Genomic DNA, 27,566 nt, shown 5'->3' with positions numbered 1-27,566 from the left:
AGTGAGAGGCAAAGTGATAAGCAATAAGTAGATTTATTAATATAGGATGCTTGTGAGAGATATAAGCACACAGGCAAGGACCCTCTGCCTTGAGAATCAAGTGAGAAGGCAGGTTTATTTAGGGAGATGCTCACTCCATAGACAGAGTGTGGGCCCCTCAGAAGGTGAGACACCCTGGGAGATACACATTTAATAGACAAAACGCAGTCTATCTCAAAAGATGGGCACAGCCTGGAAATATAGGGTGGTTACCAAGTTTTTAATGGGCCAGCTGAGAGTATTATTCCAACTATTTTGGGGAAGAGGCAGGATGTCTAGGAATTGAGCCACTGGTCACTTTTGGTCTTTAATAGTTGGCCTTCAACTGTCATGGTGCCTTCAGGTGAGTCGGTTAGCATACAAATGCATTTCAATGAGCATATAATAAGGCTCAAGGTCTACTGGAATCCAGTCTTCCTCTATCTTGGGCCTAGTTGGTTCAAACCAGTTTATGTTGTATTGTCAATAGCTATGTCATTCTTTATGGGTTGTGCCTTGCCCCCTTCCCTCCTATTTCAGGTTCAACCTCAAATACATACCCTGTAACTAACGACATTTCTTTCGTCACCACCCATTGCAAACCACCATCATCTCCCACTTAGACTACAACTAGAGTCTCAATTAGTTTTTGTTTTCTTAAAAGATTTATTTATTTAAGCTTTATTTTTTGGCTGCGGTGGGTCTTTACTGCTGCACACAGGCTTTTGTCTAGTTGCGGTGAATGCGCGCTACTCTTCGTTGAGGTGTGTGAGCTTCAGTAGTTGTGGCACATGGGCTTCGTTGCTCTGCTGCATGTGGGATACTCCCAAACCAGGGATTGAACCAGTGTCCCTGGCATTACAAGGCGGGTTCTTAACCACTGGACCACCAGGGAAGCCCTCAATCAGTTTTTCTGATTCTGTTTAGAAATTTTTTTAATTTTGGAATTTTAGACTCATGGGAAGTTGCAAAAATAAAAATAAAAAAGGTACGAAGAAGCCCATGTATCCTTCATCCAGTGCCTCGAATGGTAACATCTTGTATAACTAAACTACAGTATTGAAATTGACATAGATACAATCCACAGAATTTATTTGAATCTCATCATTTTACATGCACTAATTTTTTTGGTATGTGTATGCTTCTGTGCAACCTTGTTACATGTGTAGATTCATGTAACTGTCTCCACTCCACAATCAATATACAGAACAATTCCATTACCACACAATTCCCTTCTGCTACCCTTTTAGGATGTACCCTGCCCTTTCTCTAGTCACTAATTCCTGGCAACCACTAATCTATTCTTTATCTCTATAATTTTATTATTTCAAGAATGTTGTGCAGTAAATAACAATTCACCTGCCGATGCAGGGGACACGGGTTCAATCACTGGTCTGGCAAGATTTCACAAGCCAAGGAGGAACTAAGCCCATGTACCTCAATTACTGAGCCTGTGTGTTGCAACTACTGAAGCCCATGTGCCTACAACCTGTGCTCCACAACAAGAGAAGCCACTGCAATGAGAAGCCCATGTGCAGGGATGAAGAGTAGTCCCTGCTCAGTGCAATCGCAGAAAGCCTGTGTAAAGTGACAAAGACCCACCATAGCCAAAAATAAAATAAATAAATAAAAATTAAAAAGAATACTAAAAAATAAAAACAAGAGAGACTTCCCTGGCAGTCCAGTGGTTAAGACCAAAGCTTCCAATGCAGGAAACATGGATTTGATCCCTGCTCAGGGGACTAAAATCCTGCATGCCGTGTGATATTGCCAAAAAAATAAAATTTAAAACCAGCAAGAATCTTATACAAATGCAATAATATAGAAAGTAATTTTTTTGTGTGACTTGCTTTTTTTAATCAGCATAATTCTCTTGAGATCTGCCCAAGTTATGACATGTATCAGCAGTTTCTTTTTTTATTGTTGAGTGATGCTGGGAGGGATTGGGGGTAGGAGGAGAAGGGGACGACAGAGGATGAGATGGCTGGATGGCATCACCAACTCGATGGATGTGAGTTTGAGTGAACTCCGGAAGTTGGTGATGGACAGGGAGGCCTGGCGTGCTGCGATTCATGGGGTCGCAAAGAGTTGGACACGACTGAACTACTGAACTGAACTGAACTGAGTGTTCCATTGGAGAAGGAAATGGCAACCCACTCCAGTACTCTTGCCTGGAAAATCCGATGGATGGAGGAGCCTAGTAGGCTACAGTCCACGGGGTCGCAAAGAGTTGGACATGACTGAGCGACTTCACATTCACATAGTGTTCTGTACTTGGGGTGGGGGGTTGTTGTTTCTTAATTTTTATTGGAGTGTAATTGATTCACAATGTTGTGTTAGTGTTAGATGTACAGCAATGTGAATCATGGACATTTGGGTTGATTCCAGTTTGGGGCTATTATAAAAAAAACTTCTATTGTTACTAAAAAACTGGATTCACCTTTTTGTGAGTGACAAGCAAAAGGACACATCCAAGCCAAAGTGTGGGAGAAGGAAGAATTTATCACTTACAGCTAGTAAGGATAACACCAAGGATATTTCCCCAAACAGTGTCTCCCAACAGCAAAATTGGGAAAGCTTTAAGCTAAGCGTACATGTATCTTCATGAAGGGGCTTGAAGAGAGAATTTAGCTTAGATTTGGGACAAAGGTTGACAGAGTTCAAGCTTTTGTTAACTGAAGTCATGAGGTTCAGAATATGTCAATATTATTATTCCTTAGGTTCTGACCAGTCTGGGATCTCAGCCTATAGCCATCCTCCACAAGGGTGGGGGCCTTAGTTCCTGCTGAACTCAAAGATATGCATTGCATTGTTATGCATGTCCCTTCAGGATCTAGGATTCTTTTATTAATAAACTATTGCTTCTTGATTGCTTTCTCTTTGTTCCTGCATTCTTTAGTTCCTTCAGAATCCGTAATTACTGAGCCCTCTTCAAGGGCAAGCCTTGTGGCCAGACTTTGATCACAAAGTAAATGGCTTCTCTTAAAGTCAAAAACACCAACGCTAGGTCTCTTTCTCTGGGGACCCCCTACCTTATCTGCTTACACTATAATTTGTGTACAAGTTTTTGTGTGAACAGAACATAAATCACTTTCTCTAGGATAAACACCCAAGAGTGCGATTGCTGGATCACACAGTAAGCATATGCTTGGATTTATAAGAAACTGCCAAATTTTTCCAGAGTAGCTGTACCACTTTACACTCCTGCCAGCAATGTATATGAGTAGATACAGTTCCTCTACCTCTTTGAGAGTATTTGGTATTTTCACTGCTACTGCTAAGTCGCTTCAGTCGTGTCTGACTCTGTGCGGCCCCATAGACAGCAGCCCACCGGGCTTCCCCATCCCTGGGATTCTCCAGGCAAGAACACTGGAGTGGGTTGCCATTTCCTTCTCCAATGCATGAAAGTGAAAAGTGAAAGTGAGGTTGCTCAGTCATGTCCGACTCTTTGCGACTCCATGGACTGTGGCCTACCAGGCTTTTCCGTCCATGGGATTTTCCAGGCAAGAGTACTGGAGTGGGATGCCATCACTATTTTTCAAAAATTTTAGCCATCATCATAGGTGTTTAGCGATATCTCATTATAATTTTTAACTAATTTTATTTATTTGTTTGTCTTTAGCTGCACTGGGTCTGCCTTGTTGAGTACTTCTCCAGTTGTGGAGAGCATGGGCTTCTCATAGCGGCGGCTCCTCTCGTTGTGGAGCTAGGTGTGCAGGGTTCAGTAGTTGTGGTCCATGGGCTTGGTTGCCCCATGGCATATAAAATCTTCCCAGACCACGGATGGAATCAGTGTCCCCTGTATTGGCAGGACGATTCTTAATCACTGGGTTACCAGGGAAGTCCTTATTGTGATTTTTACATTTTCCTAATGGCTAATGATGAATATCTTTTCAGTTGCTTATTTGTTGTCTGTATATTCTTTAAGTGAAATGTCTATTTCTTGTTTTTGCTCATTCTCTAATTGATCTTTTTTTTAAACAGTTTAGTTGTAAGAATTCTCTGTATAATCTAGATATAAGGGCTGTGTTGGATATGTGGCTTGCAAATATTTTTTCCCACCCTCTGTCTTTCCTGGTAGCTCAGCTGGTAAAGAATCCACCTGCAATGCAGGAGACCCCAGTTTGATTCCTGGGTCAGGAAGATCCCCTGGAGAAGGGATAGGCTACCCACTCCAGTATTCTTGGGGTTCCCTGGTGTCTCAGCTGGTAAAGAATCTACCCGCAATGTGGGAGACCTGGGTTCAATCCCTGGATTGGGAAGATCCCTTGGAGGAGGGCATGGCAACCCACTCCAGTATTCTTGCCTGGAGAATCCTCATGCACAGAGGAGCCTGGCGGGCTGCAGTCCATGGGGTCACAAAAAGTTAGACATGACTGAGCAACTAAACATAACACAACCCTCTAGCTTGTGTTTTTACCCTCTCCTCAGGGTCTTTTGAAGAGCCAAAGATTTTAATTTTTATAATGTTAGGGCAAACACTGACTGAAACTGCCCACCCTGGCCAGGCACCACAGTAGCCATTTGCATGAGTAATTTTACAACAGGAAGATCCTCGTAAGGAACACAGAACTAACAAGCCATCACCAACTGGAAGAATTCAGGAAAGGTCAAAAAGGGACAGGAGAAACCAGTCCATATGTCCTCCCAGAATCCTTCTCGCTGGAAGCCATCTTGGCTAAGTGATGTGTGTGCTATCAGGAAGGACCCTGAGTCAAAACGACCGACCAGAGACAGCCTAGAAACTAATCCCATCACCATAAAACTGAGACTCTGAGCCGCACGGCAGAGCAATTCTCTTGGCTTCCCTTACCCTGCTGCTCTCCACCTGGGCAAACCTTCCCAATAGTCTCTTGCTTTGTTAGCCTATGTGTTTCCTTGGACAATTCATTTCTGAATGTTAGACAAAGGCCCACTCTTGGGCACAGGAAGGGGTCCCCATACCTGCAACAATAAGATCCAATTTATCAGTGTTTTCCTTATATGGATGGTGCTTTTGGTGGCAATTCTGAAAACTCTGCCTGGCCATTGGTCCTAAAGATGTTTTACCATGTTGTTTTTCTAAGCTTTTTATAGTTAAAAGAAACACACAGCCTAAAAGTTATGAATTAAGGTTTATTTAATGACGTTACTGAGGCTGGGAAACAGTCTCTCAGATAACTCTGAGGAACTGATCCAAAGAGGTAAGGGAAAGGTCAGAATATATAGTTTTTGCTATTAAAAAAAAAAAAAAAGGTTAGTAGAACATCAAAAGATTCAGTTCAGTTGCTCAATTGTGTCTGACTCTTTGCAACCCCATGGACTGTAGCATGCCCAGCCTCCCTGTCCATCACCAACTCCCAGAGCTTACTCAAACACTTGTCCATTGAGTTGGTTATACCATCCAACATCTCATCCTCTGTCATCCCCTTCTCCTCCCACCTTCTATCTTTCCAAGCATCAGGGTCTTTTCCAGTGAGTCAGTTCTTCGCATCAGGTGGCCAAAGTATTGGAGTTTCAACTTCAACATCAGTCTTTCCAAAGAATATTCAGGACTGATTTCCTTTAGGATAGACTGGTTGGATCTCCCTGAAGTCAAAGGGACTCCCAAGAGTCTTCTCCAACACCACGGTTCAAAAGCATCAAAAGATTACTGCTAATCAATTTTAGAAATCAGGCTTATGGTTCCTAAGGGGGAGGAGGTTGGAGGAGGGAAGGACTGGGAGTTTGGGATTAGAAGATGCAAATTATTATTTATAGGACGGATAACTAACAAGGTCCTACTGTATAGCACAGAAGACTGTATTCTATATCCTATGACAAAACATAATGGAAAAGAGGATGAAAATGAATATATATACATATATAACTGAATCACTTTGCTGTACAGCAGAAATTAACACAGTCCTTGTTAATTAAAATAAATCAACATTTAAAAAAAATTACTCATAATCACAAAAAAGAGATGCATTGAGGGAAAAAAAGCAGTTTCACTAAAATTATTCCTTTGGTATACATCTTAACTATCTAGGGCCAGTATCCTGTTTTTCTCTTGATTTCCCTTCATGGTGCACCACTAGAGAGGTTACAGTGGTTAATGGTTTGATGACAGCCAACAGTCTTTGTTTACTGTAATGGCAGGCAACATTCCCCCCCACCCTTTTTTTTTGTTCCCATATTTTTACACTTACAAATTTATGATCCATTTGGAGTGAATTTTCATTTAAGGTGGGAGGTTTAGGTGGAGGTTTAGGTAAAAACTCTACCTGCCATATCAGTAAACAAGGATGTCACAGTCATCGGCAATTGCAGCCCTCAATTGTGAGCTGGTGAGCCCTGAGAAAACTTGGTATGTGAAAACACAAGACACTGGCCCCAGACAGTTGAAGTGCATATCAAAGTAATGATTTCCGTGAACCCAGACTCTTGTATCATCCCATATACAGAAAAGAGCTAAATGCCTTAACTAGGGACATATCAGTTCAGTTCAGTTGCTCAGTCGTGTCCGACTCTTTGAGACCCCATGAATCGCAGCACGCCGGGCCTCCCTGTCCATCACCATCTCCCGGAGTTCACTCAGACTCACGTCCATCAAGTCCGTGATGCCATCCAGCCATCTCATCCTCGGTCATCCCCTTCTCCTCCTGCCCCCAATCTCTCCCAGCATCAGAGTCTTTTCCAATGAGTCAACTCTTCGCATGAGGTGGCCAAAGTACTGGAGCTTCAGCTTTAGCATCATTCCCTCCAAAGAAATCCCAGGGCTGATCTCCTTCAGAGTGGACTGGTTGGATCTCCTTACAGTCCAAGGGACCCTCAAGAGTCTTCTCCAACACCACAGTTCAAACACATCAATTCTTCGGCGCTCAGCCGTCTTCACAGTCCAACTCTCACATCCATACATGACTGCAGGAAAAACCATAGCCTTGACTAGACGGACCTTAGTCAGCAAAGTAATGTCTCTGCTTTTGAATATACTATCTTGGCTGCAGTCACCATGCAGTGATATATGGTCTTCTTAATTTACAAATCTTTTGATGTTTTTTGATGTTCAGACTACCTGCCCTTTGTTGCAAAACTTCTATATAACCTGACACTCTCCTTACTTCCTTGGAGCAGTTCTCTTAGGGTTATTTGAGATGCTGCCTCCTGGGCTTAGAGTCCTACAAATCCCCACCAAATAAAATGTAGCTCTCAACTTTAGGTTGTGGATTTTTTCTTTGTTTGGTTGTTTACAGTTATGGTGACCACAAAGAGACCAGAGCAGATTCCTCTTCTTTGCCTGAATTCTACAAGTATGTGGAACCTTGGTACCAGCAGAGACCTCTTGTGCCCATCTGCCTCCACAGGGAGTCCAGATGAATTTAGGTGAGTCTTTACTGGTTCTAGGATCTCCTGTCATTGGATGATAATACTAAATTTTATTTGATAGGGGAATAGGCTATTCTTGAAACTTAATTTCAAGAAGTACCTGGGTTATCCTCAGTTGAAAGGTTGGGAAGATTTTGCTCAGTTTATGCATCGAGTAAAGACTAGAGAAGACTCTTGAGACTCCCTAGGACAGCAAGGAGATCAAACCAGTCACTCCTAGCGGAAATCTCCCCTGAATACTCATTGGAAGGACTGATGCTGAAACTGAAACTCCAATACTTCGGCCACCTAATGAGAACAGCTGACTCGTTGGAAAAGACCCTGATGCTGGGAAAGACTGAAGGCAAAGGAGAAGAAGGTGGCAGAGGATGAGAAAGCTGGATTCAATTGACATGAATGTGGGTGAACTCTGGGAGATGGTGAGAGACAAGGAGGACTGGTGTGCTGTGATCCATAGGGTCACAAACAGTCAAGACACGACTTAACAACTTTGAACAACAACCCATTGAGTGAGTTATCCTCAATGTAAAAGACACTAGGAAAACTCAATTAGATGCTAAGTGGTTATCCTCAGTTTACTTTGGCCACCTCATGCGAAGAGTTGACTCACTGGAAAAAACTTTGATGCTGGGAGGGATTGGGGGCAGGAGAAAGGGACGACAGAAGATGAGATGGCTGGATGGCATCACTGACTCGATGGACGTGAATCTGAGTGAATTCCGGGAGTTGGTGATGGACAGGGAGGCCTGGCATGCTGCGATTCATGGGGTTGCAAAGAGTCGGACACGACTGAGCGACTGAACTAAACTGAATCCTCAGCTTAAGGACTGGAAAGATTTTGCTCAGTTAAATACTGAGTAAGGCGGGACTGAGTTACTATGGGAAAGACTGGCTTGTAATTTTTCCTTGAACTGGGTACCCTGATAGAGTTACTGAAAACAAACAAACAAACAAACAAACCTGAAACTTTATGAGAGCTTCTGAGCTCTGAAGAAGGGACTCTTTCCTCATGGCCCACAACGATTTTCTCAGGTGACTGAGAAACTTGCTGCAGTGGTAAATGCAAGGCCTCATCTCATGCAGCTGTACCTATAAGGAAAGCCACTTATTAATTAATTATATGCTCAGCTGGGGACACAAATAAGAGATGGTCATTCTGTGATGCAAAATTAATACACAAAAATTTGTTGCATTTCTATACATTAAAAATGAAAGTCTGCAAAGAGAAATTTAAGAAGCAATTCAATTTACCATCACATCAAAAACTAAACTAAAATAAAATATCTAGGAATAAGCCAACTCAAGATGACAAAAGACCTGTACTCCAAAAACTATAAGCTGTTGATGAAAGAAATCAAAGAAGACATAAACTGATGCAAAGATATACTGTATTTGTGGATTGGAAGAATCAATATTGTCAAAATGACTATACTATCTAAAGGGAAAGTGAAAGTGTTAGTCACTTGGTCATGTCTGGCTCTTTGCAACCCCATGGACTGTAGCCCGCCAGGCTCCTTTGTCCATGGAATTCTCCAGGCAAGAATACTGGAGTGGGTGGCCCTTCTCTTTTCCTGGGGATCTTCCAGATCCAGGGATTGAATCCGGGTCTCCTGCATTGCAGGCAGATACTACCCTGAATTTGTGTTAGAAATTCAGTGCAATCCCTATCAGATTACCAAAGGTATTTTTCACAGAACTGGAACCAAAAAAAAAAAAAAAATCTGAAGATTTGTATGGAGACAGGAAAGACCTCAAATAGCCAAAGCAATCTTGAAAAAGAAAAATGGAGCTGGAGAATCAGGCTCCCTGACTTCAGACTATACCACAAAGCTATACTACAGTCATATCTATACTACAGTCATCAAAACAGTATGGTACTGACACAAAAATAGAAATATAGATCCATGGAATAGGATAGAAAACCCATAAATAAGCCCATGCACCTACGGTCAACTAATCTATGACAAAGGAGGCAAGACTGCACAATGTTGGAAAAACAATCTCTTCAACAAATGGTGCTGGGAAAACTGGAAAAAATGAAATAAAAAGAATGAAATTAGATCACACATAAAAAAATGAAATTAGATCATTCTTTAACTCCATACACAAAAACAAACTCAAAATGGATTAAAGATCTATATGTGAGGCCAGAAACTATAAAACTCCTAGAGAAAAACAGGCAGAACACTCTCTACATAAATCACAGCAACATCTTTTTCAATCCATCTCCCAGAATAATGGAAATAAAAACAAAAATAAACAAATGGAATCTACTTAAATCCAAAAACTTTTGCACAGCAAAGGAAACAAAACGAAAGGACAGCCCATAGATGGGGAGAAACTATCTGCAAAATGATGTGACCGGTAAGAGATTAGTCTCCAAAACTTACAAACACCTTATGATGCTTAACAGCATCAAACCAAAAAACCCACTCGAAAAATGGGCAGAGGACCTGAATAGACATTTCTCCAAAGAGAAAATACAGATGGCCAATAAATGTTCATTTCAAACAACAGATGTTCGAAAAAGTGTTAAACGTCACTAAGATGTTCAACCTCACTAGTTACTAGAGAAATGCAAGTCAAAACGACAATAAGCTATCACCTCACACTAGTCAGAATGGCTGTTACCAAAAAAATCCACAAACAACAAATGCTGGAGAGGGTGTGGAGAGAAGGGAACCCTCCTACATTATTGGTGGGGATGTAAATTGGTACAGCCACTATGGAGAACAGTATAGAGGTTCCTTAAAAAACTAAAAACAGAGCTACCATGTGACCCTGTAATCCCATTCCTGGGCATATATCCAGAGAAAAAGATGATCTGAAAAGATACATGCACCCCAATGTTCATTGCAACACAGCGTACAGTAGCTGAGACACAGAAGCAACCTAAATGTCCGTCGATAGAAAATGGATTTTGTGCATGAGCACATGCTGTTTCAGTCGTGTCTGACTCTTTGTGACCCCATGGACTGTAGCTGGTAGGCTCCTCTGTCCATGAGATTCTCCAGGTGAGAATACTGGAGTGGGTTGCCATTTCCTTCTCCAGGCAATCTTCCTGACCTAGGGATGGAACCTGTATCTCTTACGTCTCCTGCACTGGTATGCGGGTTCTTTACCACTCAGGCCACCCAGGAAGCCCCAAGACATGTGGTATGTATATGCAATGGAATATGACTCAGCCATTAAAAAAATGAAATAATGTCGTTTGCGGCAACATAGATGTACCTAGAGATTGTCATACTGAGTGAAGTAAATCAGACAGAGGAGAAATATTGTATAACATCCCTTATATTTGGAATCTAAAAAGAAATGATACAATTGAACTTACTTACAAACAGTAAGAGATGCACAGATCTGGAAAACAAATTTATGGATGGCGGGGGGACGGGAAAGTTAGAGACTTCTGAAGGTCATGTACACACTATTGAAAACAGATACCAACAAGGACTATTGTATAGCACATGGAACTCTACTCAATGTTATGTGCCAACCTGGATGGTAGGGGGACTTCGAGAGAATCGATACATGTATATGTATGGCTGAGTCCCTTTGCTGTTCACCTGAAACTATCACAACAACATTGTTCATCGGCTATACTCCAATACAAAATAAAAACTCTTAATTAAAAAAAAAAAAACCAACGGAACCGGCAATTCTGCAATCTGATCACCCATGGTAGACTTATGTGCCACCGGGAGAACCCAAGACACGTAAGACAGGACTCAAACAACTCTGGGGTCAAACCTAGAGGAGTCAAGCTCTCAAGCTTGGCTCAATATATTGAGAGCATTGGCTCAATACACGATCATCACTAGCAATTTTAGTTTGACAAACCGACTTCAGAATGAGAAATAAAGGTTTAAAGAAGAAACAAACAATAAATTGCCAAACATCTAATACTCCAGTCAGGCTAATGTACATACACAATTTACAAGCATTTACTTAATTGGGAATTAAAGAAAATCATGCCCTAAAAATGAGGAAACTCTTTTATCCTACATGAAGTTAAATTATAAAGCTGGGTTGATAAAAATATCTTCTGAATTCTGTTTTTAAATAAAGGCCTTCTATTGGGAAACTTTTATTCCTCTGTGTCTTTCGGATTTAAATGTTCTACCAGATCTTCCTAGGATGTTTTCTGTGCATGTGTGTGCTTGTATGCATGTGTTTTAGAAATCTGACCTCTTCCATGCTACTTAAAAAAAAAAAAAATTAATTTCTGGCTGTGCTGGGTCTTTGTTGCTTTGCCTGGGGTTTCTGCAGTTGCATCAAGCGGAACTACTCTCTAGTTGTGGGGCCCGGGCTTCTCATTGTGGTAGCTTCTCTTATTGTGGAACAGTGGCCTCTAGCTGTGTGGATGGACTTCAGTAGTTGCAGTGGGCGGGCTCAACAGTTGTGGCTCACCCAGTCTTAGTTGCTCCTGGCATGGGGAAATCTTCCGGAACCAGGAATCAAACCATTGTCCCCTGCACTGGCAGGTGGATTCACTTCTCAACCTTCCCCTCAATCCTGCTTTTAAAAACAGCATTTACATAATATATTGCATACGAATTTGCTCATTTGTTTATTGTTTATCCCCATTCTCAATCCCATCGCCAGCTTCAAGAAAACTTACTGCCATACCCCAGACCCTGAAACAGCGCCTGGTACACAGATGCTACTTGGATAAGTAAATGTGCTTGGCAGGCTGGAAAGAACGCGTAAATGTAAAAACAGGGCTACGGTCTACTTCTAGGTCAGAAGCTCTTCAGACTTCGCGTGAGCGCCACCTCTCGGGAGCCAATTTGGTCGAGAAAAAAGAAAGTGAATCAAAGAATCTTAACGAAAAAAATAAAACTTTTAAAATGGCGGAAGGTGGCTTGCCGGAAGTGCAGGGAAACACAAGACTAGCAGCTGCTCCCTAGAACGACGCCGGACTGCCAGGAGGAAGCGTAGGCGAGCGGTGTGCAGCAAAACGGGCCCTCCTGCAGCCGATCTAGGCAGAAGCGTTCCGCGCGGGTGGGTGCCAGGAACCTGGAGGACCTGGGCGCGTTTCCGGTGCTGGCGGCCGCAGACGGTGTTGAAGGCCAGGTAGCAGGAGGGTTGGTAAGAAGAGTTCGGGCTCCTGAGAGGAAAGGGAAACGAGTGGAGTCTGGGAAGGAGGAGGTGAAGAGGTGGGACTTGTTCTGCTTAGAGAGCTGGCCGGGGGATCGGATCGGAGGGAAGCACCCGACTACTGGTCCAAACCTGTCAGCTCACGTCCGACGCCACGTGGACTTATCTTTGCCGGTGGCTGCCTTTCCGCGACTGTAGCGGTTGTGTCTTGTTTCTGGGCAGCAATAAATGACTCACTCTGGTACTCTTGTCTGGAAAATCCCATGGACAGGGGAGCCTGGCGGATTAAAATCCACAGGGTCGCAAAGAGTGGGACACGATTGAGCATGCACCTACACGTACACACAGAATGAATGACAGCTGTGTGTGTGTCGGCGTATGTCCTTAGGGACTGTTTCTGGCGCTTTAATCCCATTTTCTCCTGGGGAATCGGTGCTTACCTTAAGCTTCCACTAGGAGTTCTCCACCAGTTTTGGGGCTTTGTCTTTTTTTCTTGGAGGTGCAGGGTGATTATCATTTAAGAGATTTTCTCTGCTCTTATCGAGTGCTAGGCCCTGTGGCTATGTAGTAGGACAGACACAGAAGTAAACCATCCCTGTATAGATGCAGCAGGCCAGTGGAAAGACAGATAAACAGAAAATTCAAATATATTGTTACAGTGCTGTAATAAGAGGTAACTAAAGTACAGGAAGAGAGAGCCAGAAATTGCCAGAGGGATTGTCTTTCAAGATAAAAGGACTCCTTTCTCATCTTGTGGAGAAGGATCAGTTTCTGAGCCCAGTCTTCTCTGTAAAAGGAAAAGTCTAGAATCGGTTCTCTCTAGGCTTCCTTCCAGCGTGATGTCCCATGTCATGGTTTCAGTGTTCCCACAATCCACCATTTATTGGTCAGAATATGCTTTATGTCTCATGACATAGCATAAGTTGCATAGGGTTGGGTGATCTGGATTTTGGTCCTCATTCTGGTGCTCTGAATCTGTTTCATTTGTAAAAGGAGATTGTAATGAAAGAATCTCTAATACCCCTTCTAGGTCTAAAACCATGACTGTGGCAGTAGGTCAAACCACATTTCAGACTGCCTTTTACATTATCACTGTGGTTTCCCTCATCTGGATAGTTAAGAAAGATAGTGTCTTTTTAAAAATCTCCTGCTTTAGTTCTGCCACAGTATTGGGTACACAATAATGTGTTAGTTTGAAAACTGGCTCCTGTACACAGAAGGAAAGGAAGGCAAAAGAAAGGCCAGCCACTCAGATTGGTATGTGGCAGGTGTAATGAGCAACAGAGTTTGAGGCCTGTCTTGGGTGGTTGCAAGATGAGTAGATCTCTGCTCTTGTCCACCAGAATTTTAAAATTATATATAGAGGCCTTAACTAGGTACAGTCACGTGGTTCAGTTCAGATGGCCTCAACAACCCCTTACTCTCTCAAGGCTGCTGTCCTTGGATCAGCCCCTAATGTGAGGACAGTAGGCAGAGTGTAAATCCCAAGGACAGCGGTGGGGGTGAGGAGCTTGGAATTGCTGGGATCAGCTGGAGTGTCAACTGATGGTCAAAACCTCCTCCAATACTCCATCCCTTGTGACCAGCCCTTACAGTCTCACCCCCTCTCCTTCTGCAGGGTCAGAAGTGTGCCCTGAGAAGTCAGCAAGTAGTTCTGCCACATGGAGGTGGCTTGTTTGGCAGCTATCTGACTGCAGTGGAGGCAGATGCCACAGCAACAATATAAAGGCACATGCAAGAGAAAAGACAGATTTAGATGATTCTCAAAATAAATAACAGTTTTCTCCATCAAGAGCCCCATAATTTGAACCATTGATTTACTAAGTCCCCTTAAGAGGCAGTAATAATGTCCAAGGCTATTCTGTTTTAGAGGACAGCTTTTCTCATTAAAGATTATTTTAGTATTCGGTTAAGATGGGCTTTGCACATGTCATTTAAGACTTGCTGGATGAACTGAGTAAGTGTCTGTCTGTATGTTTTAATGTCCTCCAGGCCAATGGAGGAAACCAAGATGGTGGCTCTGTCCATGGGATTCTCCAGGCAAGAATACTGAAGTGGGTTGCCATTTCCTCCTCCAGGGATAGGGCCTAAGAGCGCCTACGTTTCTAGAGACAGTGGACTGGTGGTAGGGTGCTCATCTGCTACAAATGGACAGGTCATTTAGTCATTGTGAGGGTTTGAGCCATGGCGGAGGTGGGTTCAGTTTGGTTCAGTCGCTCAGTTGTGTCCGACTCTTTGCGACCCCATGAATCACAGCATGCCAGGCCTCCCTGTCCATCAGAGGCCTCCCTGTCCAACTCCCGGAGTTCACTCAGAGGTGGGTAGATGGAACTTATTCTTAACAACCCCTTCAAAGGAAGGGAAGTTCTTTCCATGATGTGCTGTTCCTTTGTGAGAAGCTCTGCCCAGAGGAGCACTGTGTACAGTGCTAGAAGCTGTTGCTTTGTGGGGTGTATTGGGTTTCTGCTCTCTTCCAGAGCTGGAACCAAAATCCTAGGGGTACTCTCCTTCTCTGCCACAGTGGTCAACTCAGACCTTCCGGAATTATAGGTACATCTAACTCAAATGGTAGCCCAGCTTGGGAAGTGCCCAGAGCTTTAATTTGCTTCACTAGTATTTTTTGCCATCTCAAAGGCAAAATAATCTGCTGCTCTAATAAGACTGCTGCTGTAATCCCCAATCCCACGTATGCCTTGTCTTTACCAGGTGATATAAGGGATGGAGGCACTGTGCCAGGTGGGGAATAAAAGTCCTCCAAAACCCCCCAATTCCTACAAAGCCTTGTACCTGTTTCATGTTCTTAGGGGTTGGATAAGCTTGTACCTTAACAGTGACAACTTCTGGGACAATTTATCTGACCAAAGAACTGCCAAAAACTTTACCAAGGTGTCTGGGCCTTGAATTTTCTGTGAATGCCCTGCCCACCTTCTCCCTCATGGATGTTCCAACAAAGCCTGCAGAGTGTCCCACAGCAGGGGCAAGTCATCACTTGTTAACATTCTCATATCATTGATGTAATGGACGTGTTTTATCGACGTGGGGAAAGGAAATAGGGACAAGCCTTGGGCTATCACCCTTTGGCATGTGGGGTTGTGCAGGTAGCCATGGGGAAGTCCTTGAAACGTCCATTTCTGCCTCTCTCACATGAAGGCAAATTGATCTTAGTTATCAGTGACTTATGCTTGTAAAAAGTATTCCATAAATCTGCTTGAAGTTGAAGCACATTAAAAAAAAAAATTTCCTTGTCGCTGTACCAGGTCTTCACTTCTGCGTGCAGGCTTTCTCTAGTTGCAGTGAGTGGAGGCTATTCTAGTTGTGGTGCTTGAGCTTTGCGTGGCAGTGACCTCTCTTTGGAGCATAGGCTCTAGGGTATGCAGGCTTTGTAGTTGCGGTACCTGGGCTCAGTACTTGTGACTCGTGGGATCAGTAGTTGTGGTGCGCAGGCTCAGTTGCCTGTGGCATATGGAATCCGGACCAGGGATCGAACCTGTGTGCCCTACACTGGCAGGCGGCTTCCTCACCATTGAACCACCGGGGAAGTCCAAGATGAAACACTTTTGCAGGAACAGTTTTGCAAATCATCAGAGTAAAACAATGACTGTAAATGACAAAAAAAACTTTTAAATGGCTATAGCTAAAGATCTTATCGGAGAAGGCAACGGCAACCCACTCCAGTACTCTTGCCTGGAAAATCCCATGGACGGAGGAGCCTGGTAGGCTGCAGTCCATGGGGTCGCGAAGCTGGACACGACTGAGCGACTTCACTTTCACTTTTCACTTTCATGCATTGGAGAAGGAAATGGCAACCCACTCCAGTGTTCTTGCCTGGAGAATCCCAGGGACGGGGGAGCCTGGTGGGCTGCCGTCTATGGGGTCGCACAGAGTCAGACAAGACTGAAGTGACTTAGCAGTAGCACAGATCTTATGAGAGTTCATTATAATTCAATTGATAAGAAAATGTGATTTTTTTTGGATACACATTTACAAATTATAGTTGATAACATTATACCAAGACATAGCAGATTTTTAGAAATTTCGTACAAATATACCCCAAAGAAAGTTTAAGATCACTTCTTATTTGATAATGCTTCCCATATAATTTAATATAAATAGGCTAATAGTTTAATATCTCTCTTTTATAAGGAAAGAGAATATATCTTTTGAATTGTTCTAGAGGTTCTCTGGAAAATCCCAGAGTTAGTTCTAGGTCAGCAAAACTTTATTTAGGAATAAATTTTTGGAGAGCTTATCAAAAAAAGGTTTTAAAACACGATTAAATAGGATCTTAGGTCCCTGTGAATTAATAGTTTTCTATTTAACTTAAGTTACAAAGACTCCAAAGGCAAATACAGAAAGTTACATAATTGATAAAAAAAACAAAACAACCCAAACTTAGTCCTTTTAATAGAGAAGACTCATAGAGAAATACAGCCCAAAACTTCTAAGAGGAAACTTTCATTCTTTCTCTCATGAAACTGTAAATCTCACCACATGTTTGAAATGTAAAACATTGCCCGCAGATTGAAGAAAGAGGGTGGGGAGGGGTGTGGAAACAGTCTGCTAGAGGACCCCCCTCGCACAAAATCTAGTCCTCAGCTTCCATCAAAGGCAAATACAAAAAAAAGTTTGTGAATCAGAGACCTGAGAAAGATAACATGAAGCACAAGAAATTTTGATAAAACACAGAATCTTTTTCTAGGCAAGTTACTCAAAAGGTAAAGAAAGGCCTCTCACAATCCTGTAAGGAACAGACCAGTAGTCCAACAAAACTTTGTCCTTTGAGCACATGAAAGTTGTTTCAGCTTTCATAAGTACACTATTGATATCAAAGCTTTTTTTCTTTAGGCCAACTAAATAGAGCTTTTTTACAAATTGATTTTGACAATGCTCTCTGGAGATAGAAATATATATATATCACCTATATATATAGGTGATATAAAAGAATCCATAGCTGTCTCTCCAAAACTTGAGCCATGAATCCGGTATCCACTCACATGGCTAAAGCCTTTTACTAATATTTGTAGAGAAGACTTTAAAAATTTGGGAATTTCCTGGCGGTACAGTGGTTAGGACTCCATGCTTCCATTGCAGGGGGCACGAGTTCAGTCTCTGGTTGGAGAACTAAGATCACTCAAACCTCGCAGCGTGGCCAACAAGGTTTTCTTTTGTACTTGTCTTTGATGGACGCTGAAGACTAGATTTTGTGGGAGGGCGGTCCTATAGCAGACTGTGTTTTCACACCCCTCCCCACCCTTTTTCTTCAATCTGTGGGCAATGTTTTAATTATCTCCTGTGATATTTACATTTCAAACACATGGTAAGATTTACAATTTCAAGAGACAGAGAAAGAATGCAAGTTTTCTCTTAGAAGTTTTGGGGTGTATTTCTCTATTTCCATAAGTCTAGGGTAATTACTGATTAAAATTTTTCTTTGTATTAGGGGTTGGACAACGTCGAGCGCTTCACCTGTTTCGCTGTCAATCACTACAACATCCTCCCCTTTGTGCTTCTCACTTTCCCGAGGATTCTGTCTCTTAGTGCGCTAATCAGGCTTTGTCACAGCACTTGGACGTTAATCTGCAGCAGCTTGTGCGCTCCTAGCTTTGCTACATAGAAGCTAGGTCTCCAACTTATCAGCCTGCTCTTTTACCTTGTCTCCCAGCCCCAGAGCTGGCAGAGCAGTGGATACCTGCATGTTCTCTAACTTCAGCTCTTCTTCCAGCTAACTCAAGCTTCAGCCTCTGCTGCGTCTGTGGCCAGTGGCTTGCCCGCTGTGGCGGCCATTCATTTCTCTTCATTGTTGCCTGTGTAGTTTCTCTAACAAACATGTTAAAGTAGCCAGGGTTTTCGGGGCATCCCTGTTCTGCTGTAGTGGTCCGCAAGCATCAGACATACAGGCCACCTTCCCCACATAGAGGTAGATATTCAGCTTGGAGTTCCTCTAGGGATGCTTCTTTCTCAAGGCCCATTTCTTCAGTGTCTTGGCTGGCTCCCCAATTGTCAGTTCACAAATTGGCCCTGTACGTAGAGGGCAAGGAGAGACCAAAGAGGCAGACCACTCTAGGTTGGAAGGTGGCAGTTTTAATAAGACAGGGAACATACACATGAGGCTTATCTTGGCTGATTGCATTGTACCCACCCACCAGAATCTTAAATTATATAGAGGCCTTAACTGGGTTCAGTCACATGTTCTGTGCAGATGGTCTCAAAAACACCTTACCTCTCTCAAAGCAGCATCCTTGAATGGCTCCTGCTATGGGAACAGTGTACAGAGTGTATATTCCAAGGACAGGGGAGGGAGTGAGGAGCCTCTGATTGCCTGGGTCCAGATTGAGGGTGAACTGGCAGTCACATCCACTTGATATGACTTAACAGAAGCTTATTCAATCAAATGAATTATAACCCCCCGGCTTTTCGACCCTTCTCCACTCCGGGATATTAATTCATAGATGGGGGGACTGAAGTGGAATTAGGTTTTTACTAGAGAGTCCTGGAATTGATGTCACAGATTTAAAGCAGCTTTGTGGGATAATCTGCTTGAGAAGGATAATGAGGTAGGCAGGATATTCAGTGTTGCTTCATCCCTCCACCTGCCTATCTCCAGGACCATGGCCAGCAGCGAGCGCACCTTCATTGCCATCAAGCCCGATGGAGTCCAGCGAGGCCTCGTGGGAGAAATAATCAAGCGTTTTGAGCAAAAGGGATTCCGTCTTGTTGCCATGAAATTCATGCGGGTAAGTGGACTTCATTCTTGCTGTTTCTATTACTTCATAGAAATAGGGGAACACCGTAGGTCAGCCTCTCTCTCCCTTCAGATCATTTTAGATTTCTCCATTTAGAGTGAATAAATGTCCTGAAACTGTGGCCTCTCCACCGACTCTTGGAATACAGCGAGTTATTCAGGACTTTCAGAAGTAGCCTCCCTTTTCTCTTGGCAGTGCAGAGTTCCACATATTACTGTAACACAGTGATTTCTGACACAAAGCCATGGACCTGTTTGAGCTGCTGATCTTGAGCTTCCTGAGCAGATCATTTTAGAGACTCCCTGACCCTCACCTTTGCCCCCACCCCCCCACCATTTGAGGCAAATTGTTTTTCAGCAAGGAAGTCTTTTTATCATTGTTTACCACCTGCCTAGTGTCTAGCATGTATTAGGCGCTATCCGGGCATATAGGGGAAAGTTGTGGCTGTGCCCTTGGGGAGGCCCACCTGAAACAGAGAGCAAACGCCCTTGCAAGATACCTGCAAAGCAATATTTCAAAAACTCCAAAGGATTGATTGGCCAAGAACCCTTCTTCAAACACACCTGGGAAATAACTTAAATTCTCAAAGCAAATACATTAGGGGATCATCTTTTTTTTCCCTATTAAGGGTCAACTTTAGTGAATGAATCAGAGAAAGAGAGTCAACTTTGGACTTTCCCAGTGCATTTTATTTTTTAGCTGCGCTGCATGGCTTGTGGGATCTTAGTTTCCTGACCAGGGACCAAACCTCAGCCCTGGCAGTAAAAACATTGAATTCTAGCCACTGGGCTGCCAGGAAATTCCCCATCTAGTGCATTTTAAATTTTGTTTGATTTGCGCTATAGTTCCCATGTGATGTTTTAGAAAAAGTGTGTTAATATAAAAGGGAGCAGACTGCTGTTAATGCTGAGGGGATAGCATGATAGAATGATTAGAACCAGGGACTGGATTAGCAGTGCTTTCCAGAGAGTTTGTATATTGAATTAGGTTTTGAAGATAAAGGGAAATCAAAGTATTATTGATCAGATATTTACCATGTGTTGGGCACATGTGTTTTCTCACTAGCTCTCATGACAACCCAGAGAAGTATTTATTTCTATTCCCATGGTTGTTAATGATAAGGAAGCTAACTGGGGCTTGGAGAGTTTGAGTAACGTGTGGTTACCCAGTTGGTGACATAGCTAGGATTTTCACGCAGGGCTCTCTGACCCTTAAGTGCATACATTTTGTCCTTTAGACTGTTTCCTATCAAGGGCCTGGACTTGGTGAAGAATGGGAGGGGGGATAGCTGCCATGAGCCTATAGGGTTATTTAAATCTGATGTAAAGGAAAACTTGAGTTCCCTCCCACCTGTCCCCGCCTCCCCCACCAACACACAAAAAAAGCCAGCACCAATTAGTAGAATTAAAAGAATGTTGGTAAGGGAAGGTCATCAGGAGACAATCACTGCAAGTCTCCCATATGGATTGAGGGATGGGTCAGGATGAATACTGACGGGGTGATGATGTGGCTGTGTAATTTTACTTTGGCAAGAGACGATCAATGGGGCTGAACGATAGCATGTTCAGGATGTGCTTTGTGGCAGCAAATCCTCACGTTTGTGTGTATCACTGAAGTGTGCAGCATTCTGTACGAAGCAGTACTACAGAACTGGGAAAACTAAGGGATCTCATTAGACCCTTAAGGAGCATGTAAGTGGTAGCAAAGAGGAAACACAGGTGAGTCGAGTTGGCATTGCTAAGCACATGGTTTGCTCTCTATGACTAGTCTGATTTGTTCCCAGATACCAGCCTTGCAACGTGAAAGATTTATTCTTTAGTAAAATGACTTATTGTTAGATGGCATGTGCTTTGGGGTGGTTTGCAATACCTGTGGAAATTGCATGGTCATTGCACTGGGCCTTTGCTATTTTTTAAATGTGATGAGAAATGCTCTGGTTCAGTTTGCTTTTCATCCAATGCTGAGACCACCTCCCTCTAACATTTTAGTTGAGAATTGTTTGGGAATGCAAATTCATCATATTGTTAGTTTTCCTGTCTAAAATACCATGGCTGGATTCAGTTCTAGTGTTCTGTAATTTTATGCTGATCAATCAAGGACAATAGGGGAAAATTGGTAAAAGCTGGAGCACTTATAGTCCCTGTCACTTCTTCCTTTTGGTAAGTTGAGTGAATTAGATTATAATAGAACAAGTGAGCTGAGAGCTCACGTTTTAAATAGCAGGATGGGTGAGTGGGAAATAACTAAATTGTGCTTAAATAGTTTGGGAATGAAATTTCTTTATCTTATGGGCTAGGCTTCTGAAGACCTTCTCAAGGAGCACTATATTGACCTGAAGGACCGTCCATTCTTTGCTGGCCTGGTGAAATACATGCACTCAGGGCCAGTGGTTGCCATGGTGAGTGTACATGTTTGGGATGTTGATACAGATGGCCTAGTTGGGAGCAAAGAGTGAATATTGTGATTCCTGCTCCTAATGCCAGGTCTTCACTGATGCGAGGATGCTGAGACTGGGGCATTGGACAATTAGGGTATGATTTTTCTGACTCACCAAAGGCAAAATACATTTGCTTGGTGAGCTGAAGACTCATATCTGGGAGACATCAGGAGAGATATGCCTGATTGTAAGCTCCTGGAGGGTAGAGAGATTGTGTCTTATTTATTGTAGTAATTCTTCTTTGAGCACGTATTGGTTGTCATCTTTGTGCCAGGCTCTTTTTTAGACACTTGGGGATATAATCATGAATGAGACAAAAATAGGTAACTGTTTTCATAGCTTTCCTTGCCTGTATATCCTGAAAAGGGAGGATGGGCAGATAATAAAGAAACCAAAAATCATACATAGCCGCTAATGATTAGTGATGCACAGAAATGAAATAAGATGATATAATAGGAAGTGACCACGTTAGATTGAGTGGTCAAGAAACATGATTTTCAAACTGAGATCTGCATGAGAAGGAGCCGGCTCTGCACAAATATACAGTGAAGAGCATCCTCAACCAAGAAAATAGCATGTGCAAAGAACCTGGGGTGGGGAACGTTTTGAAGTACAGAAGGACATTTGGAATAGATGAAACCTGGTGGGTGAAAGGGAAGGTTGGGTGAGATTTATTCAGTGGCAGAGGCAGAGGCCAGATTACGTGGGGCTGTCTTGGCCCTGTACTTCATGACTGCTGGGAGGCTGTAGGAGCTTTTTACACTTGGTATTTTAAAAAGCCCACTCTGGCTGCTGTGTCAAGAACAGATAGAAAAGCAAGAGTGCAGGAAGACCAGTATTCCCAGTGCTGAACACCTAGATGCCCCATAAATACTTGTTCGATGAATGAATGCCATTTTTTGACATTTTATGAGAGCCGTTTATTTTCTTTTCGAATTAATAGTTTTCAGATTTTCTGCTGAGATTGATTTTTTTCCGTAACTATATCTTCTTTTGTCCTTGGAGGTCTGGGAGGGACTGAATGTTGTGAAGACAGGTCGAGTGATGCTTGGGGAGACCAACCCTGCGGACTCCAAGCCAGGGACCATCCGTGGGGACTTTTGCATCCAAGTTGGCAGGTAGGGGTTGTTGCATTTTACCCTTTTCTAAAATCCAAGTTAGGTACAGTAAGAATTTGGTTTTCTGCAGCTGAGGGTAGACATGATGCCATATACAGATCCATTTATAATCAGAGTGTATTGTTTCCCTCTTTCTTACTTTGGCTTTTCTTAGTTTGGCCTTGCAGGCCCTCTGCCTTTGGTCATCATCATCACTATGGTTGTGCCTCTGCTGGGAGAGTAGAACCTGGCCAGAGTCTTCCTGAAGGCTCCCACTGCTTGCATTAGTGTTCAGATGGGCTGAACATCAGAGGGCTGGCTGTGTGGAGGGAATTCTTTATCCTTACTTTGATGGCAATTATAGGTTTCTTCTTTTGACAAGGAATAATGTACATGGAGCTTTGTTTTTTTATCCTGCTCTGGTGGCTGTAGGCTTTCTGGCAATGGGAATGAGGGGAGCTTCTGGGCAGTTTAATCCTGGTTTTGGCCATCTCTTTCCCCATCCAGGAACATCATCCATGGCAGTGATTCCGTGGAGAGTGCAGAGAAGGAGATTGCCTTGTGGTTTCACCCTGAGGAACTGGTGAATTACAAGAGCTGTGCTCAGAACTGGATCTACGAGTGACTTGGAAGCAGACCACAATGCTCATCCCATGCTAGTTTCCCTCCCTCCTGCAGGCAAGGACCAGGCCATGTGAAACCTGGTTATTTCGGAGAACTTGCTTTTCATTTGGAGGGAAACTCTTGGAGCTGTGGGTGCTCCATGTACAGTGTTATATGCTATCATCAGATTAAAATGTTTCATCTCAAGGAAAGAGTCATTGAGTTACTTCTGTTTTGTTGTATTGCTTTGTATTTTTTTAGGTACTTGGCTAATCTAATAGAGTGTAAATACCATATAAATTATTTATATTGGCCTGAGAGATCACACATACACACACATTTTTATGCCTGTCCCTCTTTCCCCTGCATTCTGTCCATTCTTGGCACTGAGCCAGTCAACAGCTATCTGCCAGGGATCTGCTCAGTTGCCCAAACTGTACTATATACATCAAGGATTCCCTGGAAATAAAAGATATTAATATCTTGCTCTTGAGAAGCTCTCAGGGATTCAGTGTTTGGGCGAGTGTGAGAAGTTGTAACTACTCCAAAATAGTAAAGCTCTGTGGATAGTGGGCCTGGATTTCTGCGATGACCTTAAAAGATGCAGGAGTTATTTTGTAAAGAGTTTTGATTTGTTAGGATATTGATTTGGTTGCTTTAACAGAGACAAGATGTATTTGTATGGAAATTATAAGTTCAAACTGGAAATCTAATGTTGATCACCGTGATTGCAATTAACAGTACTGTATTGTATACTTCAAATTTGCTAGATTGGGTAGATCTGTGTTCTCACCACGAGAGAGGGAAGGAGGGAGGAAATGTAACTATGGGAAGCTATGGTTAATTAGCTTGATTTTATTAGCTTGCAGGTAGATAGAGCCACAGGACCAAGTTCTGGCCAAAGAGATGAGAAAAAGTGAAGGTGGTAAATTTAAGGTTGTACTTTGAAAAGAAGAGGTAATCCTACTTCCCGACTTCCTGGAAGCTGGATATAGGGGTGGTAACATCTGTCTTGGATTGGATGGAGAGGACTGAATCCCTGGACCACCTCAAGGATTAGAGCTTTACGACTATCGTCACCTCTATGTGCCATACCTGCTTGGATTTCGCCCTCCCTCCGCCCACCCATCAGTTTTACTGAGGTATAGTTGACAAAATTGTAAGATATTTAAAGTGTACAACATGATTTGATATAAGTATACAAACAATATACATTGTGAAAGGATTTATTCCATTGGGGGCCACCTTCTTTTGGAACAACTGAGGACTAGATGTATTTCTATTTCATGCAAAGAATGGTGGGGTGGGTGGGGGGCAAGAGAGAGTACCAGGACTTTGGGGGAATGAATATGTGTGTAGTAAGACAGGAGGGTTGGGAAACTGCATACCTCATCTCGGGACTTAATGAAGCTCAGGTTCTTTATATCTCAGCACAGAAGGAATTCAGCAAGATTTATTAATATGGGATGCTTGTGAAGGGTACCAATGGGCAGGCAAGAGGGCTCTTCCCTGAGAACTAAGTGGGTTCTTTTAATATCAAAGGAAAAGTGGGGAGTTAGAGAATGAAGGAGGAAACAGAACAGGCTCCATCTTGAAAGCAGGACTCCATCCTGGGCCAGACTCTGGACTTTAAGCTATATGCCCAGTATATGGAAATGACATACCAACTGGAAAACCAGACCCCCTGGATGGAAGAGCCCCAGGGCTCCTACTTAGAGTCTCCCTCACCTAAAATACCCTAATTATCTGTAAAACCAAACAGAATCATAAATTCTATTATGCTTATTGGGGTATGACCACAGGCCTATTGATAATTGTCCCCTGTTAACTACTTAGGCTGAAGGCATATGAATCACGGGTTAACTTTGATTGTATCTTTTTTTTTCCTTTGTTCAGACTAGTTTCAGGAAATTTGGGGAGATGGATTTGGGCACGCACACTTAGGGTATGTAAGGTTTTCACAAAAACTGGTCAGGGTCCTTGGCTAAGAGGAGACTGCCTCGGGCCCGCCGGTGTAATAAACTGCACTCCACTCTCTGCATTGTCCTTCTGGATGAGTTTGTTTCCTGGAACGCGTGGCTACAAGAAGACCACTTTCTTCCTCAATATGTTGCAGGAAAACGGGGCACAAGATGGTCTTGTCCTAGGTCTCGGGATGGGCCACCAAGTGAAGGTCCTTGGCTTCGTGCAGGAAAGAATTTAAGAGCAAGCCATAGTAAAGTGAAAGCAGTTTTACTGAGAGATACACATTCTGTTACTGAACTTGTGTTCATGTGCCTGATGCGCAATTAGGCCAAACAATACCTAAATGTTGGAGTTTGGAGCAGAGAAAGACTTACTGCAGGGCCGTGCAAGGAGATGGGTGGCTCATGCCCCTGAACCCCTCCCCACCCCCCCGCCCCATTTCCCAGGTTTCAGCAAAGCATTTTTAAAGGTCAGGTGAGGGAGTGGGATTGTAGGGTGTGTGATCAGCTTGTGCACAATTCTCTAATTGGTTGATTGTGAGGTAACAGGGTGGTATCACTGGAGTTAACATATTCCTTAAGCTCTAGGAGACCTGGGGGCTATGTGTCCTTGGTCATCAAATAGTTAAATATCTTCCATTTAGTAGGGGCTTTCACATGTGTAAAACTACTCAGGAAATGTGCATCAGGTACTATTATCTCAGTACTTCAGAGAGGAGCTAAAGTAGAGGATACTGGGGGAAGGACTGTCCCAGAAGGCCCCATGGGGGCCTGGTTGGTTACAATTCCATAGGTAGTCTGTCTCAGGAGGCAAAGTAGCCCTGAGATGTGGGGTGGTTAGTTTTTATGGACTGGGTATGTTCATAGGCTAAAGAGTAGAAGGAATATTCTAATCACTTTGGAGAAGGGGTAGGGATTTCCATGATTCAGGCCACTGCCCGCTTTTTGGCCTTTCAGTCTTGGCCTTGGAACTGTCATGATGCCTGTGTTTGTGTCATTTGTTGTAGGAAGGGGGACCCCTTCCAGAGCCCGAAACTGGGCTCTTGTCTAACACTCGGAAATGAATTGTCCGACAAGACACACGTCCTGACAAAGCAAGAGATTTTATTGGGAAAGGGCACCCACGTGGAGAGCAGCAGGGTAAGGGAACCCAGGAGAACTGCTCTGCCACGTGGCTTGCAGTCTCGGGTTTTATGGTGATGGGATTAGTTTTTTGGTTGTCTTTAGCCAATCATTCAGACTCAGAGTCCTTCCTGGTGGTGCACTCCTTGTTCAGCCAAGATGGATGCTAGAGAGAAGGATTTGCGGAGGTGTTTGGACCTGTGGTGTCTCCTTTTGACCTTTCCCGAACTCTTCCGGTTGGTGGAGGCTTATTAGTTCCATGTTCCTTACTAGGACCTCCTGTTGTAAAACAACTTATGCAAACAGTTACTATGGTGCATGGCCAGGGTGGAAGGTTTCAATCAGTGTGCTTCCCCTAACAATTTAGCATGCTAGCGCATTACAATGAGAGTATACCGAGGCTCAAGGTCTAGTGAAGCGGAATCTTTCACCATTTTGGGCCTAGTCAGTTCTAATTAGTTTTTGTTATATCCAGGTTTTTTCAAGGCTGTGTTATCTTTTAAGGATTGTGCTCTGCCCCCTTCTCTTTTTGTTTATACCTTTTCCAGTCTTCCCAGGAAGAAAAGGAGAGTTGAAAGGCAGAGGGCTGCTACTGACTATAACCACAAGGTGATATTAGTGACCAGACCAAGCAGCAAACAGCTTTGCGGAGAAATATTCGTGAAATTCCCACTCTTTCGCACAATTGACATTTGATAACTCTGGAAAGGAAACTCAAATAAAAGTGTGCTGCAGATTGGGGCCCAAGGGAACACTGGGTGTTCCTGCTCCAGGATGAAGACTGCCAGGGAACTGTGGTTTAATGCTCTGCAACTAGAAGTTTGGAAAGCCAGCAAAGTGTAATAGAGGCCTGGACTGTCAAGTCATCTAACACAGGTTATCAGTGCAGTGCCAGGACTCCTAGGGTGGTGACACACAGTTTCTATGGTTAGCTCACCACCCTGGGCAGAGAGTGTGTTTGCCCATCTCAGGCTGCAAGCACTGCAGGAGAGGTGGAGAGGGTGGAGAAGCTGGTCACCACCAAAGCTAGTGGTTTGCCAGACAGAGAGGAGATAGAGATTGTCTGCAAATGTACGACAGGCCTGATTTCTGTGAGAGAATCTAGAATCTTATCAAGGATGTGTCTCAGACTGAA

The 27,566-nt window shown here is 43.3% G+C and overlaps 1 protein-coding gene across 5 annotated transcripts; it reads left to right on the top strand.

Moving 5' to 3' along the window:
* The first annotated feature begins 12,253 nt into the window (after positions 1-12,253).
* On the top strand, positions 12,254-23,534 carry NME1 (NME/NM23 nucleoside diphosphate kinase 1). Of its 5 annotated transcripts, none has more exons than XM_068977266.1 (5): positions 12,254-12,516; positions 19,070-19,199; positions 21,505-21,606; positions 22,651-22,763; positions 23,250-23,534. In XM_068977266.1, exons 2-5 carry the CDS (start codon positions 19,074-19,076, stop codon positions 23,365-23,367), a joined length of 459 nt encoding a protein of 152 aa, XP_068833367.1. In that variant the 5' UTR covers positions 12,254-12,516; positions 19,070-19,073; the 3' UTR covers positions 23,368-23,534. The 5 variants fall into 5 exon arrangements, with proteins under 5 accessions (XP_068833367.1, XP_068833365.1, XP_068833364.1 ...); XM_068977264.1 differs by having other exon boundaries at positions 12,255-12,441; XM_068977263.1 differs by having other exon boundaries at positions 12,255-12,524.
* Positions 23,535-27,566: the final 4,032 nt, after the last annotated feature.

The sequence above is a fragment of the Capricornis sumatraensis genome, chromosome 8 (genome assembly GCF_032405125.1).
Source record: "Capricornis sumatraensis isolate serow.1 chromosome 8, serow.2, whole genome shotgun sequence".
Classification (NCBI taxonomy): Eukaryota; Metazoa; Chordata; class Mammalia; order Artiodactyla; family Bovidae; genus Capricornis; species Capricornis sumatraensis.
This window is presented reverse-complemented; position numbering and strand designations above follow the sequence as displayed.